The sequence below is a fragment of the Streptopelia decaocto genome, assembly GCF_964273445.1.
Source record: "Streptopelia decaocto genome assembly, chromosome: 18".
NCBI lineage: Eukaryota > Metazoa > Chordata > Aves > Columbiformes > Columbidae > Streptopelia > Streptopelia decaocto.
In genome coordinates this window covers 10,011,341-10,032,394 of record NC_138673.1, presented here as the reverse complement: position 1 = coordinate 10,032,394, position 21,054 = coordinate 10,011,341, and the positions used below count along the sequence as shown (strand labels likewise).

General features: G+C 43.0%; 1 protein-coding gene across 3 annotated transcripts in view; it reads left to right on the top strand.

Moving 5' to 3' along the window:
• SYNRG (synergin gamma) overlaps positions 1 to 21,054 on the top strand; it is a 34,514-nt gene that overhangs the window by 1,455 nt on the left and 12,005 nt on the right. For all 3 annotated transcript variants that reach the window (XM_082068413.1, XM_082068412.1, XM_082068414.1), the window contains exons 2-15: positions 2,596 to 2,636; positions 3,462 to 3,580; positions 5,447 to 5,577; positions 5,899 to 6,004; positions 6,613 to 6,724; positions 7,836 to 8,111; positions 8,839 to 9,063; positions 10,014 to 10,091; positions 10,665 to 10,861; positions 11,451 to 11,699; positions 12,478 to 12,614; positions 15,044 to 15,162; positions 15,334 to 15,396; positions 17,251 to 18,201. In XM_082068413.1, coding sequence (XP_081924539.1) covers positions 2,596 to 2,636; positions 3,462 to 3,580; positions 5,447 to 5,577; positions 5,899 to 6,004; positions 6,613 to 6,724; positions 7,836 to 8,111; positions 8,839 to 9,063; positions 10,014 to 10,091; positions 10,665 to 10,861; positions 11,451 to 11,699; positions 12,478 to 12,614; positions 15,044 to 15,162; positions 15,334 to 15,396; positions 17,251 to 18,201 — 2,804 coding nt within the window. The remainder of the gene's footprint in view (positions 1 to 2,595; positions 2,637 to 3,461; positions 3,581 to 5,446; positions 5,578 to 5,898; positions 6,005 to 6,612; positions 6,725 to 7,835; positions 8,112 to 8,838; positions 9,064 to 10,013; positions 10,092 to 10,664; positions 10,862 to 11,450; positions 11,700 to 12,477; positions 12,615 to 15,043; positions 15,163 to 15,333; positions 15,397 to 17,250; positions 18,202 to 21,054) is intronic.

The following is a 21,054-nucleotide window of genomic DNA, read 5'->3' as shown; positions in this document are numbered from 1 at the left end:
CTGTTAGTGGACTATAGGTTTTGGAGAATAAAAGGGTTTAAAAATCCTTGCTTCCCATTGTTAGCATTTCAGTTTCTTCGAGAATGAAGTCTGGAGGTGACGTTCTGTCCTCTGTGTCTCTGTGGGTTCTTTGCCTTGTTTTCACTTTAATTTTTGTGGATTTCTGCCATTCAAAAGTATTCTGACGGTCTGTATTGTGTTGATGGAGTTGTACTGATTGGGAATGAAGGAGTTTAAAAGTCCACTTGTAGACAAGAGAATGTTACGGGTAGTTTGGAGCTTTTATAGTGTAGTACAAGTAGGATATTTTTGGTTTTTTTTTTTTTTGTAGTACAAGTAGGATATTTTTGTTTTTTTTTTTTAAGATGCTTATCTGACAGGGATTCTCAGATTTATATTACTACTATTAGAGTTCTGTCGTAGGGCAGTTGCTTTGTTTTCCTTACGTTTATTTTGTTTTGTGCAGCATGTAACATGTATTACGCACTTTGTTACTGTGTTACCCGAAGTGTTGGGGCTCCTTCCATGGACCTGGGTGCTGCTGCTGAGAGCAAGAAATGTCTGCAAGTGCGTTAAACCACTGTGGAGAAAACAGGGAGTGAGAAACTATATTCAAATAACATGCTGGGTAATAGTCAACTAATCTATACATTTCAAACATCTGGGGTGATAAGTTTCCATTGTGTAGAAAGCCTGTTTGGTCATTTTGCAGCATAGTTCCCTGGCTGTTGAACTCCTTTCAGTCCCCACGTGGTGCGCTGGTCCTTACAGGCCACTTCATTTAGCATACACATGCTTATTTTTTTCTTATTTTGTCTTTTTAATGTTAATTCTCCTGGCAGTTTTCCATTTGAGGTAACTAGAATTAAAATGTTTTCTTTACACGCCAGTTACTTCTGACTCTTCTTCTGTCCCTGGGTGGTGATTGAGTTCAGAGGTTTGTTGTGGCACTTTGGTTCATCTCACAAACAGCTGGGCCTCAATTTGCTTCCTCGGCGATGAGAATCCGCTGCTCTAACTAGATGCGTATGGGCATTTCTTTGCATCTCTGAAAAGCAGTTTAGAAAGAAAGTTCCCGTTGCTTGACGAAGCGAGTTGATGGGGTTCGTGTACGTGTGTGTGGCTGGTGCTGGCAATTACACAGCTCAGTCCTGGAGCGAGGGCCGCGATGAATCCAAGCCCTGCGTGCAGACCTTGCTTTCCTACTTTAAACTAAACTCTCTTCCAGTGCCCTCTAATTAGCTCTGGGGTTTTTTGTTTATTTATTTTTTTCCCCCAACAGAGACTTATAAATTATTAGTCAGGAGCTCTGCAGGAAGGGATAAATATTTAATAGTCTGGCCTTTATTTGCTTCCAACAAGCAGTGGTACCTTGCCATGCTTGTTCAGTTTACATTACGTTTGCTGATTTGGAAGACTTCTTGTTGGCTGGATTGCATAATAAGAAAGGAAACCATGAAGCTACAGTTGCTTTTCCATACTTGTGAGCTTTTAAAAAATAACTTAATATTTCTTCATTCTGACAAAGCTAAGAATAGTGTATATGACCTGGACCTGGTGGCGAACGTAGGTGTGTGTTGGTTGTGGAAGGAGAAATTAGCACAGTGGGGTCAGGGGAAAAGAAGCAGCTTTAGTATTAAGAATATTTTGCGTTAGAGGGTGAAATGAAGAGTCATACATGTTGTCTTGGTGACCATGTAACCTGCTGTCTAGTGGGTAGGTGCAATTTGCTCCTGGATAAATGCATAATTTAAATTCCTTATTTTATCCTAATACTCATATTACGCAGCTCTTTCATATTCACCAAGCAGGCTGGCTTTCAGAACTTCCTGCAGGTTTTGAGAAGTGATGGCATTTTCTCCTTTACTCTTCAGCAGTTTCTTTTACATCCACCCTTGTGCTGGGGAATGTTGAACATCTCTAAGTGCGCCTCTCTTTCATGGTATTTTGATGTAACAGCTGCCTGGGACACTGCGTGGGGTTCTTGTTTGCTAAATTATTGCTGACGTGGGTTTCTGAGAGTTGCTTGCAAATGAGGCTTTTAAATGAGGTTCTTTTTTGCTCTTTGGCAGCGCAGCACATGCTTCTGTTTGAAAGCAAGGGTGACAGTTTCCATTATGATTTCAGCAGTTCTTCCTCCAGGTGCACTTGGCCCTTGATATTTTGAATGAATACCTTTTCCAAGGCGCTATTTTTCTTGTAATTAGATGTAATTGAGAAAATGGAAACTCTGCAGGGGGCCAAAATGCAGAAGTTGTGGGGTTTCGTGGGTAGTTTATTTTTCTGCAGAAAACTCTTCCTAAGCAGGTGAGAGCTATTGTTTGGTGCAGGTAACGGTCTTGCTGAATCACATCCTTCCAGCAGGAGATGCTTGTTCATCCTGTGGTGCTCGCGGGCCGGAGCGGTGCCGGCAAACTGCCCCGGTGCCGGCAAACTGCCCCGGTGCCGACACTCTCTAGTGGGCGATGTGGATGAGTCAAAGCCGTTGCAGTGCAGCTGTGGAGGATAAGGTCTATTTCTTCCCAGCATTGCAGGCGTTCATTTATATTTGCACTAAAATTATAGACTTTGACGTATCCTTTTTTCTTCCTCCAGCTTCATGTTTCCTGTTGCAGGTGGTCTGGGCCCCCCTCAAGGTATGTATGAACTTAACATTTTGCGCACAAAGCTCTTGACTTTGTTTAGATGCATTAAACAGCTTCAAATAGTTCTGCACTCATGCTCAGAAGCGTGATTATTAATTTAACTCCGTAGCTGTTGTTCCCCTTTAATTCAGTCCTGGTGAGCTGACTCTTGCAATTCTATTTGTACAATTTCTGTGCAATGTTGAAGAAGCGGCGTTAGCAGAACGTAGGTTAAAGATCTAGGGAAAGTCCATCTTAATTGTTAACCTGAATTTGCCTTTAAGATTTTTGTGTTATTTTGAGTTTGGTATTTAACCTCTTTGTGCTTCATGTACCAGCTGTGTATGCCCATATTGTGTGGGTGTTGCAAGACCTGGGAAATGTTTACAAAGCACAACAAGACCCTGGGACAAGAGTCACAACTTGGGTGGAAAGTATTAATACAATAGGAGAGCCTCAGCCTTAAATTACCTTTGTTCCCATTCCCGTTGCAGCGCTGTTTGTTTAATTAATGGAAAATACAGAGAGGACTTGTAGGGAAAGTGGAGGATTTTCTTATAAAAATCCCAAGGACTGATTTAACTCAGCTGAGTTATTGGGAAAGCCCCATCATGTTTCTTCCCTTACACTGACCAGTAGCTAAACTAAGGGAATTCTGTGGCTGCTTGTAACGTAGCTTTTTTTTTAATTAACGTTTTAAACCATCCTGCAAGACTGAAAGTTTTTTTCCTTTGCTTTGCTGGTTTAGTAAAGGGGAAAAAAAATAAAGAGAGAGATGGAAAACAAAAGAGCTTTCAGACTAACTGGGAGCTGACCTTGTTTGATGTTCCATTGCAGGGATGATTCCAATGCAACAACAAGGATTCCCGATGGTTCCTGTCATGCAGCCCAACATGCCGGGCATGATGGGCATGAATTACGGTTCTCAGCTGCCTCCTGGCCCCATGACCATGCAGGTTTGTGGCGATGGGACGTGGGGGGACGTGGGGTGACCTGGGGTACCCGGGTGTCTGTCAGAGGTGGCAGCTGGTGCCACAGCCCTCCCAGCGCTGCCGTGGGCCGAGCGGGTGGAACGTGGCTGCAAACTGAAGCGTGGGTGTCAGTCCGTAGTGGGACATCGTATTTTATAGTAGTCTCTTGGAAGATATTTCTGACAATTTCAACAATTCTCCAGGTTTTGTTGGAATCTGGATAGAGAGGGTGGGGGAGTTTGACACACGTTACTCACTGTTGTAGAGAGAACTGAGGGTGCAGTGCGAGGACAGCAGCAAGAATATTTAAAGTAACTTGAACATTCTAGAGCCCACTCAAAGATGTCAGAATCTGCACTTTGATTTCATGATATGTGTTATGACACCAAAGTGTGGTGGGAAGCGTGGCCTCTGAACAGGAAAGGAAACAAAAGCGTTGGCAAGATGCTGAAAATCCACCACATGCCACCTACTCCACAGTGTGGTTAGTAATAGTATCGAATCGTTAAGTAACTAGAACTTAAAACTCCCAGAACACGCCTCTTCTAGGGTTTTAATTTTGCTTCATGCTTTTTCTTCTTTGCTTTGGTTTTATGTACTTACCATTAAGGTGACGTACCATGTAGTATTTTAAATGAGACCTTTATAAGCTGATAAGTGTCTGTGTACACAGTCTGATCATGACCAATTCGCTGAATTGTTTTAGCCCTTCGTAACTCAAATGCTGGAGTTAATAGAATTAAGTTTTGCAAGTGCAGGTGGCAATTCATAAGCTTGCTTTTTAAATACCTTGTTCTAGGGAGCACAGAATCTCTTAAATGTGCTGTATTTCCCCACGTGATGTTTTCCCATTTGTCCTGCGTCCTGTGTTTCATTCTCATTCTTTCTCTTGCTTAGAGTAACTTTGTCTTTAACTCTGCTGTTGCTAATTGAGGAGTAAGAATGAGCTATGAGTAGCTTATATTATGTTTTCTCTCCTTTAATCTTTTGTTTTCTCTTTAGCACCATATGTGCTTATGTACAAATTTGCACTTTGCTGTAGTTTAATGTTTTGGCATGGCTTCGTAGCCAAATTGTTATGTGACAAACAGAATTCATTGGATCTTGCCATCTCCTTACGCTCCCTTCCCACTCCCTCCTGGAATTTATTAGATTAGGTTTGTAAAATTTATAGTAGGAAGATGTTTTTATAAGAGCTGGTCTAAAAATAATAAACAACTTTTGTTCTCTTCCTACGTGTTTTGATACCAAATACAAAATGGTTAGGAAAGTAAATTATTTTCTGACTCCTCCTATATTAGGGAAACTTTGCTGCTCTCTCTGCACCAGAATGGATTTAGCAGCAACTGTTTCTGCTGTGGGTGCAGTTTATTGAGACAAGTCTCCTATTGGCTGTTGTCGTATCCCGTCCTTCTCCCCTGGATAAGCTGTGTTTGCCCAGTGACCACCCTTTGCCAGCGTCCATCCTTGGTTAGGAGCGTGCCACTCCAGCGGGGAATTTAGAAGTATTACGCAGTCACTTAAACAGGAAACAAAACCTCCAAGTAAACCCAAAAGCACGTACCTTCCTGCTCATGAGGTAGGTTGCGTGGCTTTGAAGCTTTGATTTTGGTGTTGGAATCCTTTCTGAAGCACAAGTGGTTCGTGAGAGGGAGGAGTGCCATCTGCTGAGGGAGCAGCGCTCTGCTCCGCCGCAGCTGCGCCGCGCTACACGTTGCTCACCAGCTCCTAACGCTCTGCGTTTGTGACACCTCCCCGCTTTGCGGTCTGGCTAAGTGTAATTGCCAGTGGTTTAGCTTTCCCTATGGAAAAAGAACCCTCTTGGGACTTGTATGATTTCTTTCATTCCAGGGCGGCATGGCCTTGGGGCCGATGCCAGCGACCGGGATGCCTTACATGGGCCAGGCGCCGTTCCTGGGGATGCGCCCGGCAGCCCCCCAGTACAGCCCGGACATGCAGAAGCAGTTTGCTGAGGAGCAGCAGTAAGTGACACTTTCCTGACTTTTGGGAAATGTTAAGGGAGAGATGTAGTCTGGAGGGGTAATCCACACAGGAAAAATATTGCTAGTTTCTCTAGCAAAGTAGTCTGTTGAATGCTGTGGAATATTGTTGAGGTGATTCCGTTGCATTTGAAGGCTATTTATGAAGTTAGTAGTGGCTGTCATACAGCTCCAAGAAGAAATGTGTGCACTAAGCCATCTGAATTTGGGACAGAAGAAATGGAACAATGAAGCAGAAGCTTGCCATGAGAATTGTAATGAAAAGTTATTTTTAGATTTTTTTAAAAAATCATTTTGCTTCAGGAAGAGGTTTGAGCACCAGCAGAAATTCTTAGAAGAAGAAAGAAAACGGCGCCAGTTTGAAGAGCAGAAACAAAAGCTGAGACTCCTAAGCAGTGTGAAACCCAAGGTACGTCCTGGAAAATAAGTGGGCTGTTTCTTTCTTCAGGTTTTTGTTTTTAATGGCTTTTAATGGGATGGGCTTCTCAACAAGCAAATAAATGGGGAGCTTATATGAGACATCAGATTACATCTTGAAAAGCATCTGGAGTAGTTAGTCTTTACACGCTCTTGGTGTAATGTTAAACAAAGTCTGGTTTGAAACCAAAACCAGCTTTCGAAAAATAAACCAACGTGCAGTGTAACATTTGGGAATAGATTGACTTTCTAGAATAGAGAATGTTCGTTTTGTTGTTTGTCAACTTTGGACAAAGTTGTGGACATTTGCAGCTCGAAGGGTCTTATCGGTGAGAACAGAAATAGCTGAGTAAGGGTTGTATATTGCTTTTGTGCATTAAGCTATGGCCAAAGACTTGAAAACACCGTTATGCCGTAGTCTGCAAAATAAGTGCTTTCTAAAGATGGGAGGTAGTGTTGATAAGCTTCAGGACGGCACCGCTGGAGGAAAAACAAGTGTAAGAGCAGGCACTGCTAATGTTTGTACTGAACAAGTGTGGATATTGAAAGGAAACTGCCCTGTGCTGTGAATGTTCAAAAGTGTGTTCTGTGGTGTTTCAGACAGGTGAAAAAAGCCGGGACGATGCTTTGGAAGCTATTAAAGGAAATTTAGATGGTTTTTCTAGAGATGCTAAAATGCACCCAACACCAGCATCACATGCAAAAAAGCCAGGTTTGTCATTTTTCTCATCTTCCAACTGAAAACAAAGCTCTGATGTTTGGAATCCTCAGCAGGGGGAACTAATGCCAAGAAATACTTTTATTTGGTGGTACAAAGTGAGCGGATTGACTGTTTTGTAAAATAAAATGTCATCCTAGCTACTGTTTGCTTGGTCAGGTTATGAGGGTGAAATATTAGATATCAGCATTTATTAGAAGACTTGAAATCTTTAAAAGAAAGCTTAATGCGTTGTGCCTGATGTGAAATATCATGGTAATTGATAATGCGTTTGTTCTTTTCTAGTCAAAGCATTAATTAATATTTTGCAGAGTGCTTTTGAAGCTGAGAAGTGCTGTACAAGTGCTAAGAATGATCAAAACATTGTATAATTAATTCAATGTGCTATAACAGCTTACTGGAGTCCCGCTGCCTGGACATGGCCAGACCAGAGCCTTCTATGTTCTCAGTAATTACTCCATTTGTAACAATTGCTCCTAGAGGTTTCCTGTGGGTTGTGGGATGGTTTGTCCTGCGTCCAGCCTGACACAAAGCTTATGTAGACAAGCTTCTTCCTGTGTCAAATGTTTACTGTGGATTTACTCTTTGATAGTTTTGAAGTTACAGGTGGTTTCTGACAAATTTGCCCATCTGAGTAGCCATGCAAGGGATCAGACAGCAAATTGCCTAAATGAGTACACATTTCCTATGGATTTTATGATAGATTATTGAGCTTTTGAAGATAAAACACCTCTTTGAGCGAGAATGCCCCTGTGTACACCCTCGTTATGTCCCGTTTGAAATATTACCTCAACGCTTGTTTTGACCCGGTCTGTTTAGAACAAACCGAATGCTTCCGTAGCCCGTGGTAGGAATCAAATTTCAATCAGTGTGTTGACATCATAAAAATCTGGGAGAGGAGACGCGTGGTTGGAAACGGCTGCGCAGTTTTACCTCGTGTGTGTTATGCTGATAACAGTAACTCCACAGGTCCCTCCGATAATGCATCCGCTGTTTCCCCTGCCCATCCGCTGTGTGAACCTGCCCCTTGCCACTTTTCCTGCCTTTCCACCCGTGGACCTTTTTTCCTCATCACTTTGCGTTGTGTCTTCATTCCATTTTACAGATCATCCCACATCATCCCATTCCGCTGTCTCTGTTTCCCACTCTGCCTTCCCCGATGATGAAGAATTTAGTGACTTTATCCAAGGGCCCGTTGAACCCCGGCGCGTGGCGGCTCCGCAGCCCGCGCGCCCCGGGGCCGAGGCCGGGCAGCGCCCTTCCCCGCAGGCTGCGCCCCAGCCTGGCCCTCCAGCCCCAGGGTTTCCCGTCCCGCATGCTGCAGCTGCCCAGGGTCCTTATTTCCCTACCTCTGCATCTTCACCCAGTACCCGTAAAACAGGTAACTCTAACGCATCTTTTTTATTTAACATGTCACCTTCTGTCATAGAGCTACGCAGAGTCTTTATTTGTTTTCTTGGGTTGTATTTCAGTCTGGCCAAAAGAAGTGATACCTGGGCAATTAAGTAGAAACCTGAGCCATGGGAAAAGAAGAGTTAAGTCCCCTTCTCCTTCCCTTAGAACTGCACTGTGAAAGCAAGTCATGTGTGGGTCCAAAGATCACCAAATATATGTATGATTGATCTGAAGTGAATTAAGTCTTGTGTGCTAGCATCTTTGTAGCAGAAAATGATACATTTAGGTGGTGGTATAAAAAATAACTATTATGCTGATGTGGAGCACTTGTGTTCTTCCTCTCTTGGAGGGTAAATGGATGTTGGTGAGATTAACATGAAGAATTTTGCAGATATAAGTAGATATTGGATACTTCTGCTACCGATGCCTAGATAATCTTACAATGGTAATTCCAATACAGAAAGTAGTTTCATGTATTCCTTCTACTTATTGCTTTTTGGGTTTTGAATTTGTTGTGCATGCATGGTAAGTAAAGGGCAGAATCAGGCTCTAAAAGGGTTTGAACAGGGTGATGCTACTGGTCTGAGCTGGGACAGATACTCATCTTGATAACGCACCAGTGCTACCAATGGTGCTTTTCCTTTGAAACTGTGGAATTGCGATCCAGGTGGTGAATAACAGAATGTAAGTGATTCCTCCTGCTGTTTATTCAGGCTCTTCCTTGGAGGAGAAAGTCTTAGATAATGGCTCAAATGAATCTGAACAAGAGCAAAGCAAACTTAAAACATCCGAAGTTGGGCACAAAGCCTCGGCTGCAAGCCACGGTCATCCCAGTGTGCCCATCGCTGGCTGGGATGCTGTAGGTGCGCACGAAAGGGGCCCCACTGCTGCAGAGGTGCACAAGGCGTCAGAACAAAACAGAGCAGTTGAAGAGTGTGGTGAGCAAACGAAACACTTGACAGAATTTCAATCTAATAAGATGCTGCTTGGATGCTAACACTCTGTACACTAATTCTAAGGCAAATCCTGCATCAGTTTGCTCTGAACGCCTGCTTGAGTAATTTGTCAGTGCCTCTTGCTCCTTGCTAAAAGTGTAACAACTATGATTTTGCTCTGAACTTTTTCCACGTGAATTTACTGCTGTAATCACTTTTAACGTGTTTGTTTAATCAGGTCTGCTGTTTTAAAATATTCTGTCATCTTCCTTGGGGAAAAAGAAGTCCTCTCTAAAGATTTTTTTTTTCTTTTTAATTATTTAAGGAAATGTATTACTAAAGATGGTTGATTCCATAGTGGGTTTTCACCTTCTAACTTTGAGGGGACACAATTGTGCTAGGTTACAACTCTTAGCTAGTTACTACTTGTTTCTCAGACAATTTGCTGCTCATATGCTTTATGACTAAAACTATCTATGCTTTAGGGATCAACATTTCAAAAGCTGAACTAGATGAAAACTTTAAGCAAGCTTAGTTCCAATTTGGGTTTTACTACAGCTGACCATTGACGGTTTACTTCTGTTTTGTTCCAATCAAAGCGGATGCGAGGTCCCCGGTGCACCTTGGTCAGTGCTCTGACGTTGCACTTGAGGGTCGCGTGAACCGTGGGCTCTGCTGTAGTCAGGGATGGTAAAAATACACGTGGCCCTTTGCATAATCTCACTTTCCTGGGGGGTGAGAGGATGTGCTGTTACTGCCAAATCATTCTAATTATGGTGAAATACGTGTTGCTGTTTTTCCTCTGCACACAGCGATTCCTCTGTGACATCTTTGCCTGAAATGCTAAATGCTACTGACCAAGTACGGTCTAGTGTCTGAGATCTTTATAGCGGGGAAGGGCGCTGTATATCCTAATACAACTGTCTTTTTCTTCCTGGATGGAATACGTTTAGGAGTTGGAGTGTTCCCTTCACAGGACCCGATTCAGCAAATGATGCCTCCTTGGATTTACAATGACAGTTTGGTCCCAGGTAAACCAGAAAGTGCGCAATGTAAAGTGTGAATGCACCTGTGCTTTACGCTGCCGTTTATCAATCCAAGTATTATTCTTCAGTCACCACATGAATCCTATATCTTCAATACGTTAAATGTGGTTTTATCTGTGTTTGAAGTATGGATTTTATTTATTTTAAATGTTTTATCTAGAACTTGTTACAACAGAGGTTATACTAGTAGCGGTTGCATTGCTGATAATACTGCTTTTGGGGCAGTCTGGTTTTCGGCATGTCTTGTAATTAAACAGGTTCATTTCTTAAGGCTGTTTATCTTACTTATGCAAATCACTCAGTAAACAGAAAATGAAATGCTGTAGTAAATACTGATTGCACTGAGGTTTAAATACATAAAGCTGTTATAACTATCTTTTTATATGGATTATCCCGCAACTTCATTAAAGAAACATGTTTTGAAATAGAGCACTAATTGTACTTTTTATAAAATATTTCTTTGCTTGTTTTAAACTTGTCTGTAAAGACCATCCAATAACACATTTAGGTGAAACACGACCTAGTAGTCACTGTCTAATACTGACTCCTTCTTTACAGAGTTGTATAAGAAAATTTTAGAAACCACTTTGACTCCTGCCGGCATAGACACAGCGAAGCTCTATCCCATACTGATGTCGTCTGGATTGCCCAGGGAGACCCTTGGACAGATCTGGGCGTTAGCCAACCGCACGACCCCCGGGAAGCTCACCAAGGAGGAGCTCTACGCCGTCCTGGCCATGATCGCCGTGACTCAGGTACAGCCAACACCGCGGAAACCAGCGCAAGAGGGGAGTTCACCAATCTGCCATTGATTGTGTGTTGGCATGAGTGGCTGTGAACCACACCTGTAGTAAAGTACTCCTGCTTTTGGAGTCCAGAGGAGAAGCTCCCCTTGTACCTTTGGTGGCATTATAATTACATCCCTTGCTCCCTTGCACTTACATTTCAGTTACTCCTTTCTTTAGTGTCAGTTGAAGATAGTTGTTCGATGTGCCTACCAAACACACGTCTATGTATTCCTAGTAGAAAATACTGGCTGTTTGTCTTCTGTTGTACGCGCCTCTGTTTTCCTCAAACGATACGGTTCCTGTGAACAGCTGGACTCGCCACATCTCTCCTGCACCAGGCAGGCGTCAGTACTCTCGGTGTAACCCCAGCGGTCAAGGTGTTGAATATGATTCACTTATAGAGGCTCTTTATGGCAGGTTTTGATTTGGAAGGTTTATTTGAAGCTTGACCAGTATGCTGTTGTTTCACAGTCTCAGTAATACAAGCTAGAAACTGGAACCGAGAACGCAAGATGCCTTTTTGTTGATGTGTACATGGTTGTGTCTGCTTTTACAGAGAGGAATGCCTGCAGTGAGTCCCGATGTGCTAAACCAGTTTCCAGCTGCCCCCGTTCCTACTCTAACTGGGTTTCCGATGGCGCTGCCCGGCGCGGTGAGCCAGCAGCCCCTGCTGCCCTCGGCGCCGCCGGGGTCCGTGCCGCTCGGCGTGGGGCCGGGCGTGCTGGGGATGAACGTGCCGGCGCCGGCCGGCGGAGCCGCAGCGCAGCCCTCGGGAGCCTTCCTGCCGGCCTTCCCGCCCGCACAGGTCAGCTCGCTCTTCTGCGCGGCAAATCTCGCTTGGCCTGGAAAGAGAATTAGCTTGACCCTTTCAAAGCTGCGTAATGACAACGGGCTTTAAGTCAGCAGCAAAAAATGGAGCTGAAATCTAGCACGTCGTGTCTGAAAACGTGAAGTCACGGCACTAAGAATGTTATTTCTTTCTGTTTCTTTCTGGTGGCACTAGTAGAGGTACAAAAGCTGCCTCCATTACAAACTACTTGCAATGAAAGAGGATTTTCATTGTAATTAGAATTTTGTAATGCACATGAAATGGAATATTAAGTTAAACTACACAACAGACTCTATTAGCTGGTCAAATAAGTCAGAGTTTTCAGGAGAAGCTGAGAAGTATGAAAACCTTTGGTTTACAACACTGTAAATCCTGTAGGGGATACATTTTGCTGTTTGCAAATATGGCTCATCCTTCTTTAGGAAATATTTCTTCTGATGCTTTTGCTGTGTGTATTGATTTTAAATTTTTTATATTTGTAAAAGATGACATGGCTATGATTAAATCTAAGTTTCATGTGAAAGGAATAGAGGTCCTTCTGTTGTTCATGCGTACCCCTTGTAATCCTGTACACCTTGTGTGGTTTGGGTTGGGTGAAGTGGAAGCACTGACCGTGCTAATTTTGCTTGCTAATGTTGCAAGGTATTTTTTTTTATCTCCCCCCACTTGTCAGTCACATTACTCGGAACTGCTCTCATGCTATATGACCATTTAAAAAGACAATATAGCAACTTACATGTTGTTTGTAATTCAGGTGGTAAAAGCAGAAGACGATGACTTCCAGGAGTTCCAAGATGCTTCAAAGTCTGGCTCCCTGGATGACTCCTTCAGTGATTTCCAAGGGGATGGCGCTGGCTCCTCCAAAGCAGCCGGTTCACAGCACCGCAGCAGGTAGGAGATGTTTGATTTCCACCCCTTCAGTATTTTAGAATTCATTTAAGAAAGGAAATGTTTTCCTCTTTTGTTGGTAGCTTTCTAGTCTGTGATTTTCTTCTGTCACCTGACTTCTACTCTGACAGTTTCTTTTGAACGTTGTTACAACTACAATTAGGCTTCCTGAATCAAAACTGACATTTGCTGTGCCATAGGTGGCTGGCCGTTCTTTGGCATTCTAGTCAGCGTGCTGAGGGAAATTGCATTTACGAGGTATGGGGATAGGTTTTCAAGTGTTTATACCACCGCACAGGCGATTGAAAGTTACTTCATACTGTGCACTCAGGCGAAAATCTTACATTAAGCTATTCAGAAAAAATCCAGCAGGACGGAGGAGTTCTGCACTGAGTGCGTGTGCTTCATTAAAGCATGAGCCCGTGCTCGCTGGGGTTGATAGAAACCATTTGCTGACATCAAGGTCTTTCTTCAGGCCCTCAATGTGGACCCCAAAATTCATGCAAAGAGCTCTTAAATGGCAGAACTCCAGTGGACAGGGCGTTTGTTATTTCTGTTGTTTCTCTGGCCAGTGCTTAAATTTTCAATAACTGCCTATAGATCTCAGTTGAAATCTCTTTCAGACTTTGGCAGTCTCGCCTTTTCGTCTGGGCGACTGCCAAAACGTAATTCTGGATCAGGCAAATTTTGTATCACAAAATAAGCAAGCACGTTTGCTCCCTTTCGGAGTTTACAATTAATCTTTCAGAGTCCTGCGATTACAAAATTTCAGTGTTGTTTCCTTTTGCTGCGCGTGGCCAACTGTAACGCACCTCCCAGGTGTCCGACTGTAGGCAGACAGGTTTTCTGGGGCCGAACTGGCTGTTCTCAGCCGCAGGTACACCTGGCGCTTTCCAGGTGAGCAGTGATCACTCGTTCCTTCCTTACAAGTGACGTCAGACGGGGATGCTAGAACAGGTCGTTCTGTTACACTGTGCCTGATGGTGCTCCATGTAAGAAGTTGAATTTTGCTGATGTCAGTCAATGCCACGTGCATCTGAAGATGCTCAAAGTATATCTTTATATGTATTAGATGTCATTTTGCAATTCAAGCTGTTCTGTTACTGAAAGTTTTAACAGAAACATTGTTTGTAAATTCCACAACGGGAAGTAGGGGATCATAAAAAAACCTTTAAAATGGTGTTTCTTTCTCACTGCAGCAATTCTCTTTATTCAGTTGTAAAAGCGCTCAGTTTTGAACAGAATGTTACAATGAGCTATAATCTAATTGCTTATGGAGCTTTATTTAAGAAACCCCATCTGTAGAGTACAGCTGATTAACCATTACATTTGCCACGATTGCATATCTAACAGCCTGTTTTGCAGTGATGTGAAATTTAATTATATTACCAGAGCTATATTTTTTGACATTGCGCTGTCTGCAAGCACCACAGACCGTCGGCAACACGTGTGTGCAAGTGCTGGCTCTGTGTGCTGCTTGTAGGCTGCCGATAAGGAGATTTAAATGGCTCTGGAAAGATTCTTGCTTCAGGCTGAAGAACGACATAGAAATTCATTCACGTTTTCAATGTGCGTGGTATTGAATGACATAAAGTCGAGGTAAAACGCATCATTCCTATGTAAAGGATGTTGTTGTGTGGAGCTATCAAGGTCTGATAAGGGGCTCGTGTGGAGGGCGAGCAGAGCTCTTGCAGAACGTCTTCTACATCTTCCAGCAGACAGGGTGTTAGGTTATTATGGCAGTTTTACTCTATAAAGTGGAGTGTGTTTATGTGCCAAATATTTCCTTATGTAACTGTGGACTAATCCTTATTCTCCTGTTCAGATATGTAAACTTGCTGATTTGCTCTGACAGAAATTCAAGGTTATCCTTTCTGTCCTTTTGAACAGTGCTTCCACTTGAGTCTCTTAATTTTGCGATATGTAATGAAATATAATCGAAAGTAGATAAGGTGAACGCGCGGAGCTGGCAGATCTCATGGAGTTTGAACTCCTGACTATATCTAGTTGTGTCAGGGTGAACTGTCCGCATGTTTTTCTGGCTGAAGTGCTGGTTACCAGCAGCGATTCCTGCGTGTCTGTGCTCGGCGTCAGCTCCCGCGCTCGCAGGCTCTGGAGTGTTTTGTTCATGTTTTGGTTCAAATTAAAGTCAAGAAGGGTGAAAATTAACTTCTGGCCTGAAGAAATATGGTTGAGATAAAGTGTGAATTCACTCATCAGTTACCCAGCTGCCTCTTTACACACTCTTATTCTTAATCAATATTGAGGTAGTTGACAGCAGGGTCTGGATTAAGAACTCTTTAGGGTACAAGCTGAGGTTTAGTGATCCAAATTGTATAGTCATAACAAGAGGCTCCTTAAAATAAAACCTGGAAATGTAGATTTCTTATGGATAAATTAAGGACCTTTGCTTTTATCTCTGTTGTTTTTAGCGTTCCTGCTTTACTGATGCCCCTCCCAGGTACTAAGACGCTCTCCTCAACTGATAAGTACGCTGTGTTTAAAGGAATTGCGGCCGAGAAGCCTCCTGAAAGTACAGCTGCTTTTGGAGGTAAAAGGAGAAATATACAACCCCTATGAGCAATTTATTGCAATTTTCATATATCTTGGTTTTGATAAAGTATTAATATTTACAAATCAAAGCAATTATGTCAATAGAAAATTTATGGTATGAATTCCTAATATCTTTATGTAAACGTGCTCCTCTTCTCATTTGCACTAGATGCTGGAGACAAGTACAGTGCTTTCCGTGAACTGGAGCAACCAGCAGAGAGCAAATATTTAGGTAAGCATTATGGTTTTTGGAGCTGTTTTAAGCTGGTTTTATGATTATTTTTATGGGCTGCAGAATTTCCATGGCTAGAATTCTAGAATAATGGTGCTTCTGCTCCTCTGAACCTCTTAGCAGGAAGGCTCCTGGAAACGTAGTGTAATATACTATTGGAACAACCTACAAATTGTATTTCTAGATAATCAGCATGTCTTGTGGGTGATTCTGAGTTTTATTTTGAAATTATAATGTGGATAGAGTTTGTTCATTTTAACTAAGGATTAGTCTTAGAAGACAGAATAAGATGCTTCTGGACAAAATTACAACTTTTTTTCTATTGTTAGGGCAGAATTTAAACTTTTTATGGTCTCTGATGCTCTAAGAATAAATCTGAGCACTTTTTTGAAATCTGCATTTGACTGGTTTTGATTGAGAAAAACAAAACCTAGATGGCATCTGAGGGGCCACATCTGCGTGATTACAGTTTATCTCTTTCCGTACATGTTCTAAAATACAGGAAATTCCTGTATTCGCCTGCTACCCAGGTCTGACCACTCTTAACCCTTTCACCAGCTTACATTTCTAATGGAAAAGTTTGCAGTCCCTCCGTAAGTTTAGTTTGCTGTGGTGTGTCCGTTCCGATCAGTGCGTAGCAATTCTGCGAATATTGGTGGTGTTGCTGGTGAACTGGTTTGGAGGGGAGGGGGAACGGGAGAGTGTGTCAGGTGTACTCACGGTCCTTTGCTACTATTACAAGGAGTATCTTTTAAATCTTAGACTAATTTGAAGTGTGACACTGTGTGGTAGCTTAAGAATTAAATGTTAATGGTGTACTTCTAAAATAGAACAAAATGTTTATTGGACACTTGAAGTGTGCATCACTACTTTAAAATTACAACTAGTCTAAATACTTATATGCTGGTGAATGGGTTAAACAACTCAGTGTTTTTCACGTTCAAAAGAAATTCCTTCAAAAAAATTGTGCATGAGCAGGAAAAAACTTCTAAAATTAGTACATCAAAATATTGAATGTAAATTCGATGAAAACGCTGTTAGCTCATGTTTAATCAGGTTTAAATTCCAATCCTTACATAGTGCTATGTTACGTTCAGTATGTAGTAAAGTAGAGGTGATGAATCGCGCCGACTTCACGTGCAAGTCTGTCTGCAGCTTCCTCGTGAAACCAGAATCATCCTGAGCAGGAGCCAGGAGATGCCAGAGTTATTACATTTACTGATCGCTTAACACCTTTGCATGTTTAAGTGAACCTGACAGAAGGAAAAGATGACAGATTAAAATGAGAGCTTAAAGATGTTCTAAACCAACATGCTCGGACCTCCAGCCTCTCGGCAGGGTTGCTTTCGTCTCAACCCTTTGCTGACGCCCCATGTGTTTAGGTAACATTTGGAAGGGAAGGAGGGGTGAACTGCTTCTGTTAGAAGACAAATACTACATTGGTATAAGTGAAATTCCAGATTACATTCATTGCTTGGCAAATACGGGAAGGATGAGGTGTGAAAAAGAACAGGTGTGGAAGCTGAATGAGACAGTACTGATCACCTTTTGAATCTACCGGTCATAGTTTGTTTTGATATTAGCTCAGTGTAAAGGGAGCTTAATATGACTCCGAGGCTACTTGGAAGACTTAAGTGTTTGCTGGAATGAATATTAGAATCGCTGACCTGGAAACTTGTGTGGTTCATAGAAGTTGAGTTTGCAGTTCTATGTGCATCCTGAGGTCTTAATTTAAATAGTTTGTGTAAAGACATCTGACATTGCATGGAATAATTTGCTTGCTTGCATGGTGTGAGTATGATGTATTTGTTGTCACTGCAGTGTCTCATTCTTGCTTTTTGTTTTTATTCTCAGGAGATAACCTTGGGGAATTCAAGCCTGCAGGAACCGATGATGGTTTCACAGATTTTAAAACCGCTGACAGTATCTCACCGTTAGAACCACCCACAAAAGACAAAGCTTTCCCCACATCCTTCCCTTCTCTGCCCGTTCAGTCCAAACAGCAAACACAAGCAAAGACCTCTTTGAATCTAGCAGACTTGGATCTCTTTTCCTCTACTGGAGAAAACAAGCAGCCGTCCTTTCCACCCGCATTTAATACAACAAAATCAGGCTCCTTTCCTCCGCCGCCCCTTCCGTCTACCACTGCCCAACCAGCACCTGGCAAAAGTTCAAGCTTAGCTGATGACTTTGGAGAGTTCAATCTTTTTGGAGAATTTTCTAATTGCACGTCAGCCAGTGGACAAGATGACTTTGCAGATTTTATGGCTTTCAACAATAGCAGTGGATTTTCCGAACAAAAACCAGATGACAAATACAACGCACTTAAGCTCGAGGCCGGTCCCGCTGCTCAGTCTGGCTCGTCGGCCGGCGCGGTGAAGAGCGGGCAGAGTTCTGTCCCCACCGCTACGCCCACCAAGTACGATATCTTCAAACAGCTTTCTCTGGAGGGCGCTGGGCCGGGCTTCGAGGAGGCGAAGGACAACGCGCTTTCCTCTGGGAAGAGCGATGATGATTTTGCCGACTTTCACTCTAACAAGTTTTCCTCCACGTGCAACAGCGCGGATAAGTCGCTGGTGGACAAGGTCGCAGCTTTCAAGCAGGCCAAAGAAGACTCTGCTTCGGTGAAGTCCCTGGATCTGCCTTCCATTGGCGGCAGCAGCGTGGGCAAGGAGGATTCTGAAGACGCCTTGTCTGTTCAGTTTGACATGAAACTGGCTGATGTGGGAGGAGATCTTAAGCATGTCATGTCTGATAGCTCTTTGGATTTGCCAACAGTTAGTGGCCAGCATCCGCCAGCAGCAGGTGAGGAACTGGTTAGATTGCTCTGGTAACGCAGGTGCCGGAGGTCGCCGTGTTCTGTCTGTGCTCAATTACAGTATTATGCACTAGTCTTTCAGCAGTGAGACACTCTGGATCTGTGCGCCCGCCAGCCAACAGCCCCGAGCAGGGCGGGGGGATTCTTTGTCTTAGAATACTATAAATAGGTAGTTGAAACTCCGTGCCAGTTTATTTTTGACATTTGACAACATCGTATTACTGGTACCCGTTAGCTATTGGCACTTAAGGGATTTGAGTGGAAAGTTTTCTGATGCAAACAATATCATTCCATTTATATTAGCGAGGTGAATGGCAGAGAGTCTCACTCTAATCCCTTGGTTTCGACAGAGCGTTTGGCTTGGGGACGTAACCCGCTCTGCGCTTCTAGAAGGGCAGGCAGAGCACTAATTTATGCTGTTAATGAAAAGCTGTCTAATCAGCAACACCAGTATATTCCCGTTACGGTGGGGCTTAATCCGTGTAGCCAGTATTTTGCAGGACTGCAAGTAGGAGTATTACGTACACTTTTTAGAGTTAAAACCTTCACTGGAATAGTTGTGCAAAGGGCCTGTAAATGCAGGTCTCGAGATTGGTAACTCTTGGGCCTAAATTTATAACCGTGGGGCTTCTACTTTATCAGGTTTTCACCTTCTTTAATTTCCCTTTATGAAAGTCCTCCTGAGAGAGTGAATTGACCATCTCCGACCTGATTGCATATCATAAAACAAATTTCCCAAGTGTCCTGCTTTTTCTTTCTGTATGTACATAGGAGATAAGATGTAGTTAAATGTTCTGTGGCCTTCAATAATACGGGAACCATTACTGTGTTCTAGCGACAAGTATTATGCAGTCAAAGGCTTTTCTGAACAGGAGAGAACATACAAACTGTAGATGTAAAAGCTGTTACTGCAAGAATTGGTTATTTCCATATGAAATATTTCTTCCATTTTTGCAGATATGGGTAGAGAAAATATACAGTACTGTAATTTTGCATTATATAATATTTTTAAGCAGGGGAGAGAATTAAGTTGGCAACTTTGACGTGGAAGATACTCTATAACAGGGTACAAAATATCAGGAATAATTTATTAGCAAAGACATTTAATTTTCATATTACTGCTTGGTAAAATTCCAGGTGGAGTGAGCTGTTAAGAACGTAGCACCTACAGTGGATTCTTGAACGTTGACTTTGGTTTTGAGAGCACTGTTTCCTAATATTTTTCTAGCCTCTTTGGTGGCAGTTTGACTGCGTAGCTGCGGTACCGATGGGAGCTCGTGCCGCAGCAGGCAGTGCTGAATAGTCGCTGTTTGTGGCAGGAGTGGTTTAGGTTTGTTTAAAGGGGTTAGCCGATCATGTGCTTGTTGCTAAACTTTTGAACTCTGAAGTATTAATTAGAAGCTATTTTTATTAAACTTAAGTCTGTATTCTCCTCTGGTGCCAAGTGAGCTGTTTTTCCGCAGGGAGTTGGACTCGGTTTAACTCTGGCTCTCGTAGCAGAGTGAGCTGTTCGATCACTTCTGTGCTCATGTGGTCCTGTGTGTGCGTTTGATGCATTTCAAGCTGTGAACTGCTGACGTTCAAGTCCTTTTCTTTTCAGTTTACATAAGTTAAAAAGCAGGTATTTTTTTCCCCTCTTAATTTCCCTCGATCTGTAAATCTAATGTCAAAAAGGGACAGTATCCCTTTGTCGTCCTCGCTGTGCGGAAGGGGAGACGAGGCGTTGGGAACCGTGTGTTTGCAAGCACCGTGCAGCATCTCCGGCCAAACGGCAGCGGGACAGAGGGGTGACAGACGATTTGACTGTCCTGACAAACCGGTACAGAGCTCTTTATCCTTTGGTTGGTGGGATTTCACACTGCACAGCTGCCAGGGCTGCGCAGGTAGCGTGGTTCCTTACCCTGGGAGTTAGAAAGAAATGGTTGAGTTGCTTCCCACACGACAGACTTTGGTCTCTGGGGAGGAAAGCTTTTCAGTTCTGCTCTCTCCAAAGGGGATACTGTCTCTTTAAACTTTGCTATAATTCTTTGTGTGGAAGGTGGATTATACTAATGTTGCCTGATTTCTCTTGCATTTTACTTCGTATAACCCTTTGAGCCCTGGCTGCATGCTGTTCGTTTCAACCAGGCTGCTTCTTTTAAACCAAATTTAAGTTCCCTCCAAGACAAAAGCATTTTAATTAGCCCGTCCGCGTGTCCCATGAAGCTGATTTGTTCTGCGTGCCGCCGAGCGCTGCAGCGAGAGCGTACCCTGGCGCGGGTATCCTCAAAGGGTTATCCATTTGCTGCACTGACAGATCTGTAAAGTACCTTTTTCTTTGGCATTATTGGAGATCTCTGTATATTTTAATCAACTTCAGGTTTTTTGCTGCTTTTCTAATGTCTAATTCCAACTAAACATTTCCTGTGTGAATGTGCCTTCTCAGATCTGCTTTGATATCTTTCTTCTGCAAGTATTGACCTGCATGCTTTATTCTGATAACGCCCTTACGAGCTCCTGTGTACCACTATCTTTTGTGATTTGTAAGTCCTGCTATGTTAATAAATATTATCTTGGCATATTTTGAAAACGTGGGGATGTGTGTGATTTGTTGCAAACCAGCCCTGTCTCTCTTCTTCCTGAGCGATCCAAAGTTTAAAGCCATAGTATCCCCTGCGGCCGTGGTGCCTTTCTCTTGCTGCTCCTCCAGCGCTTCGGCCTCGCTCCTGGGCGCTTCTGAAACCTGCTGTGTCTGGCTGAATATTTCTCGAAAGAGCAGTTTTTGCGAGGGGTTGAACCGAGGAAACGTGTGGCTGGCAGGGTTGTGTCTGCGCGGTGCTTTCGAGGGTGCGCTGGTGGTT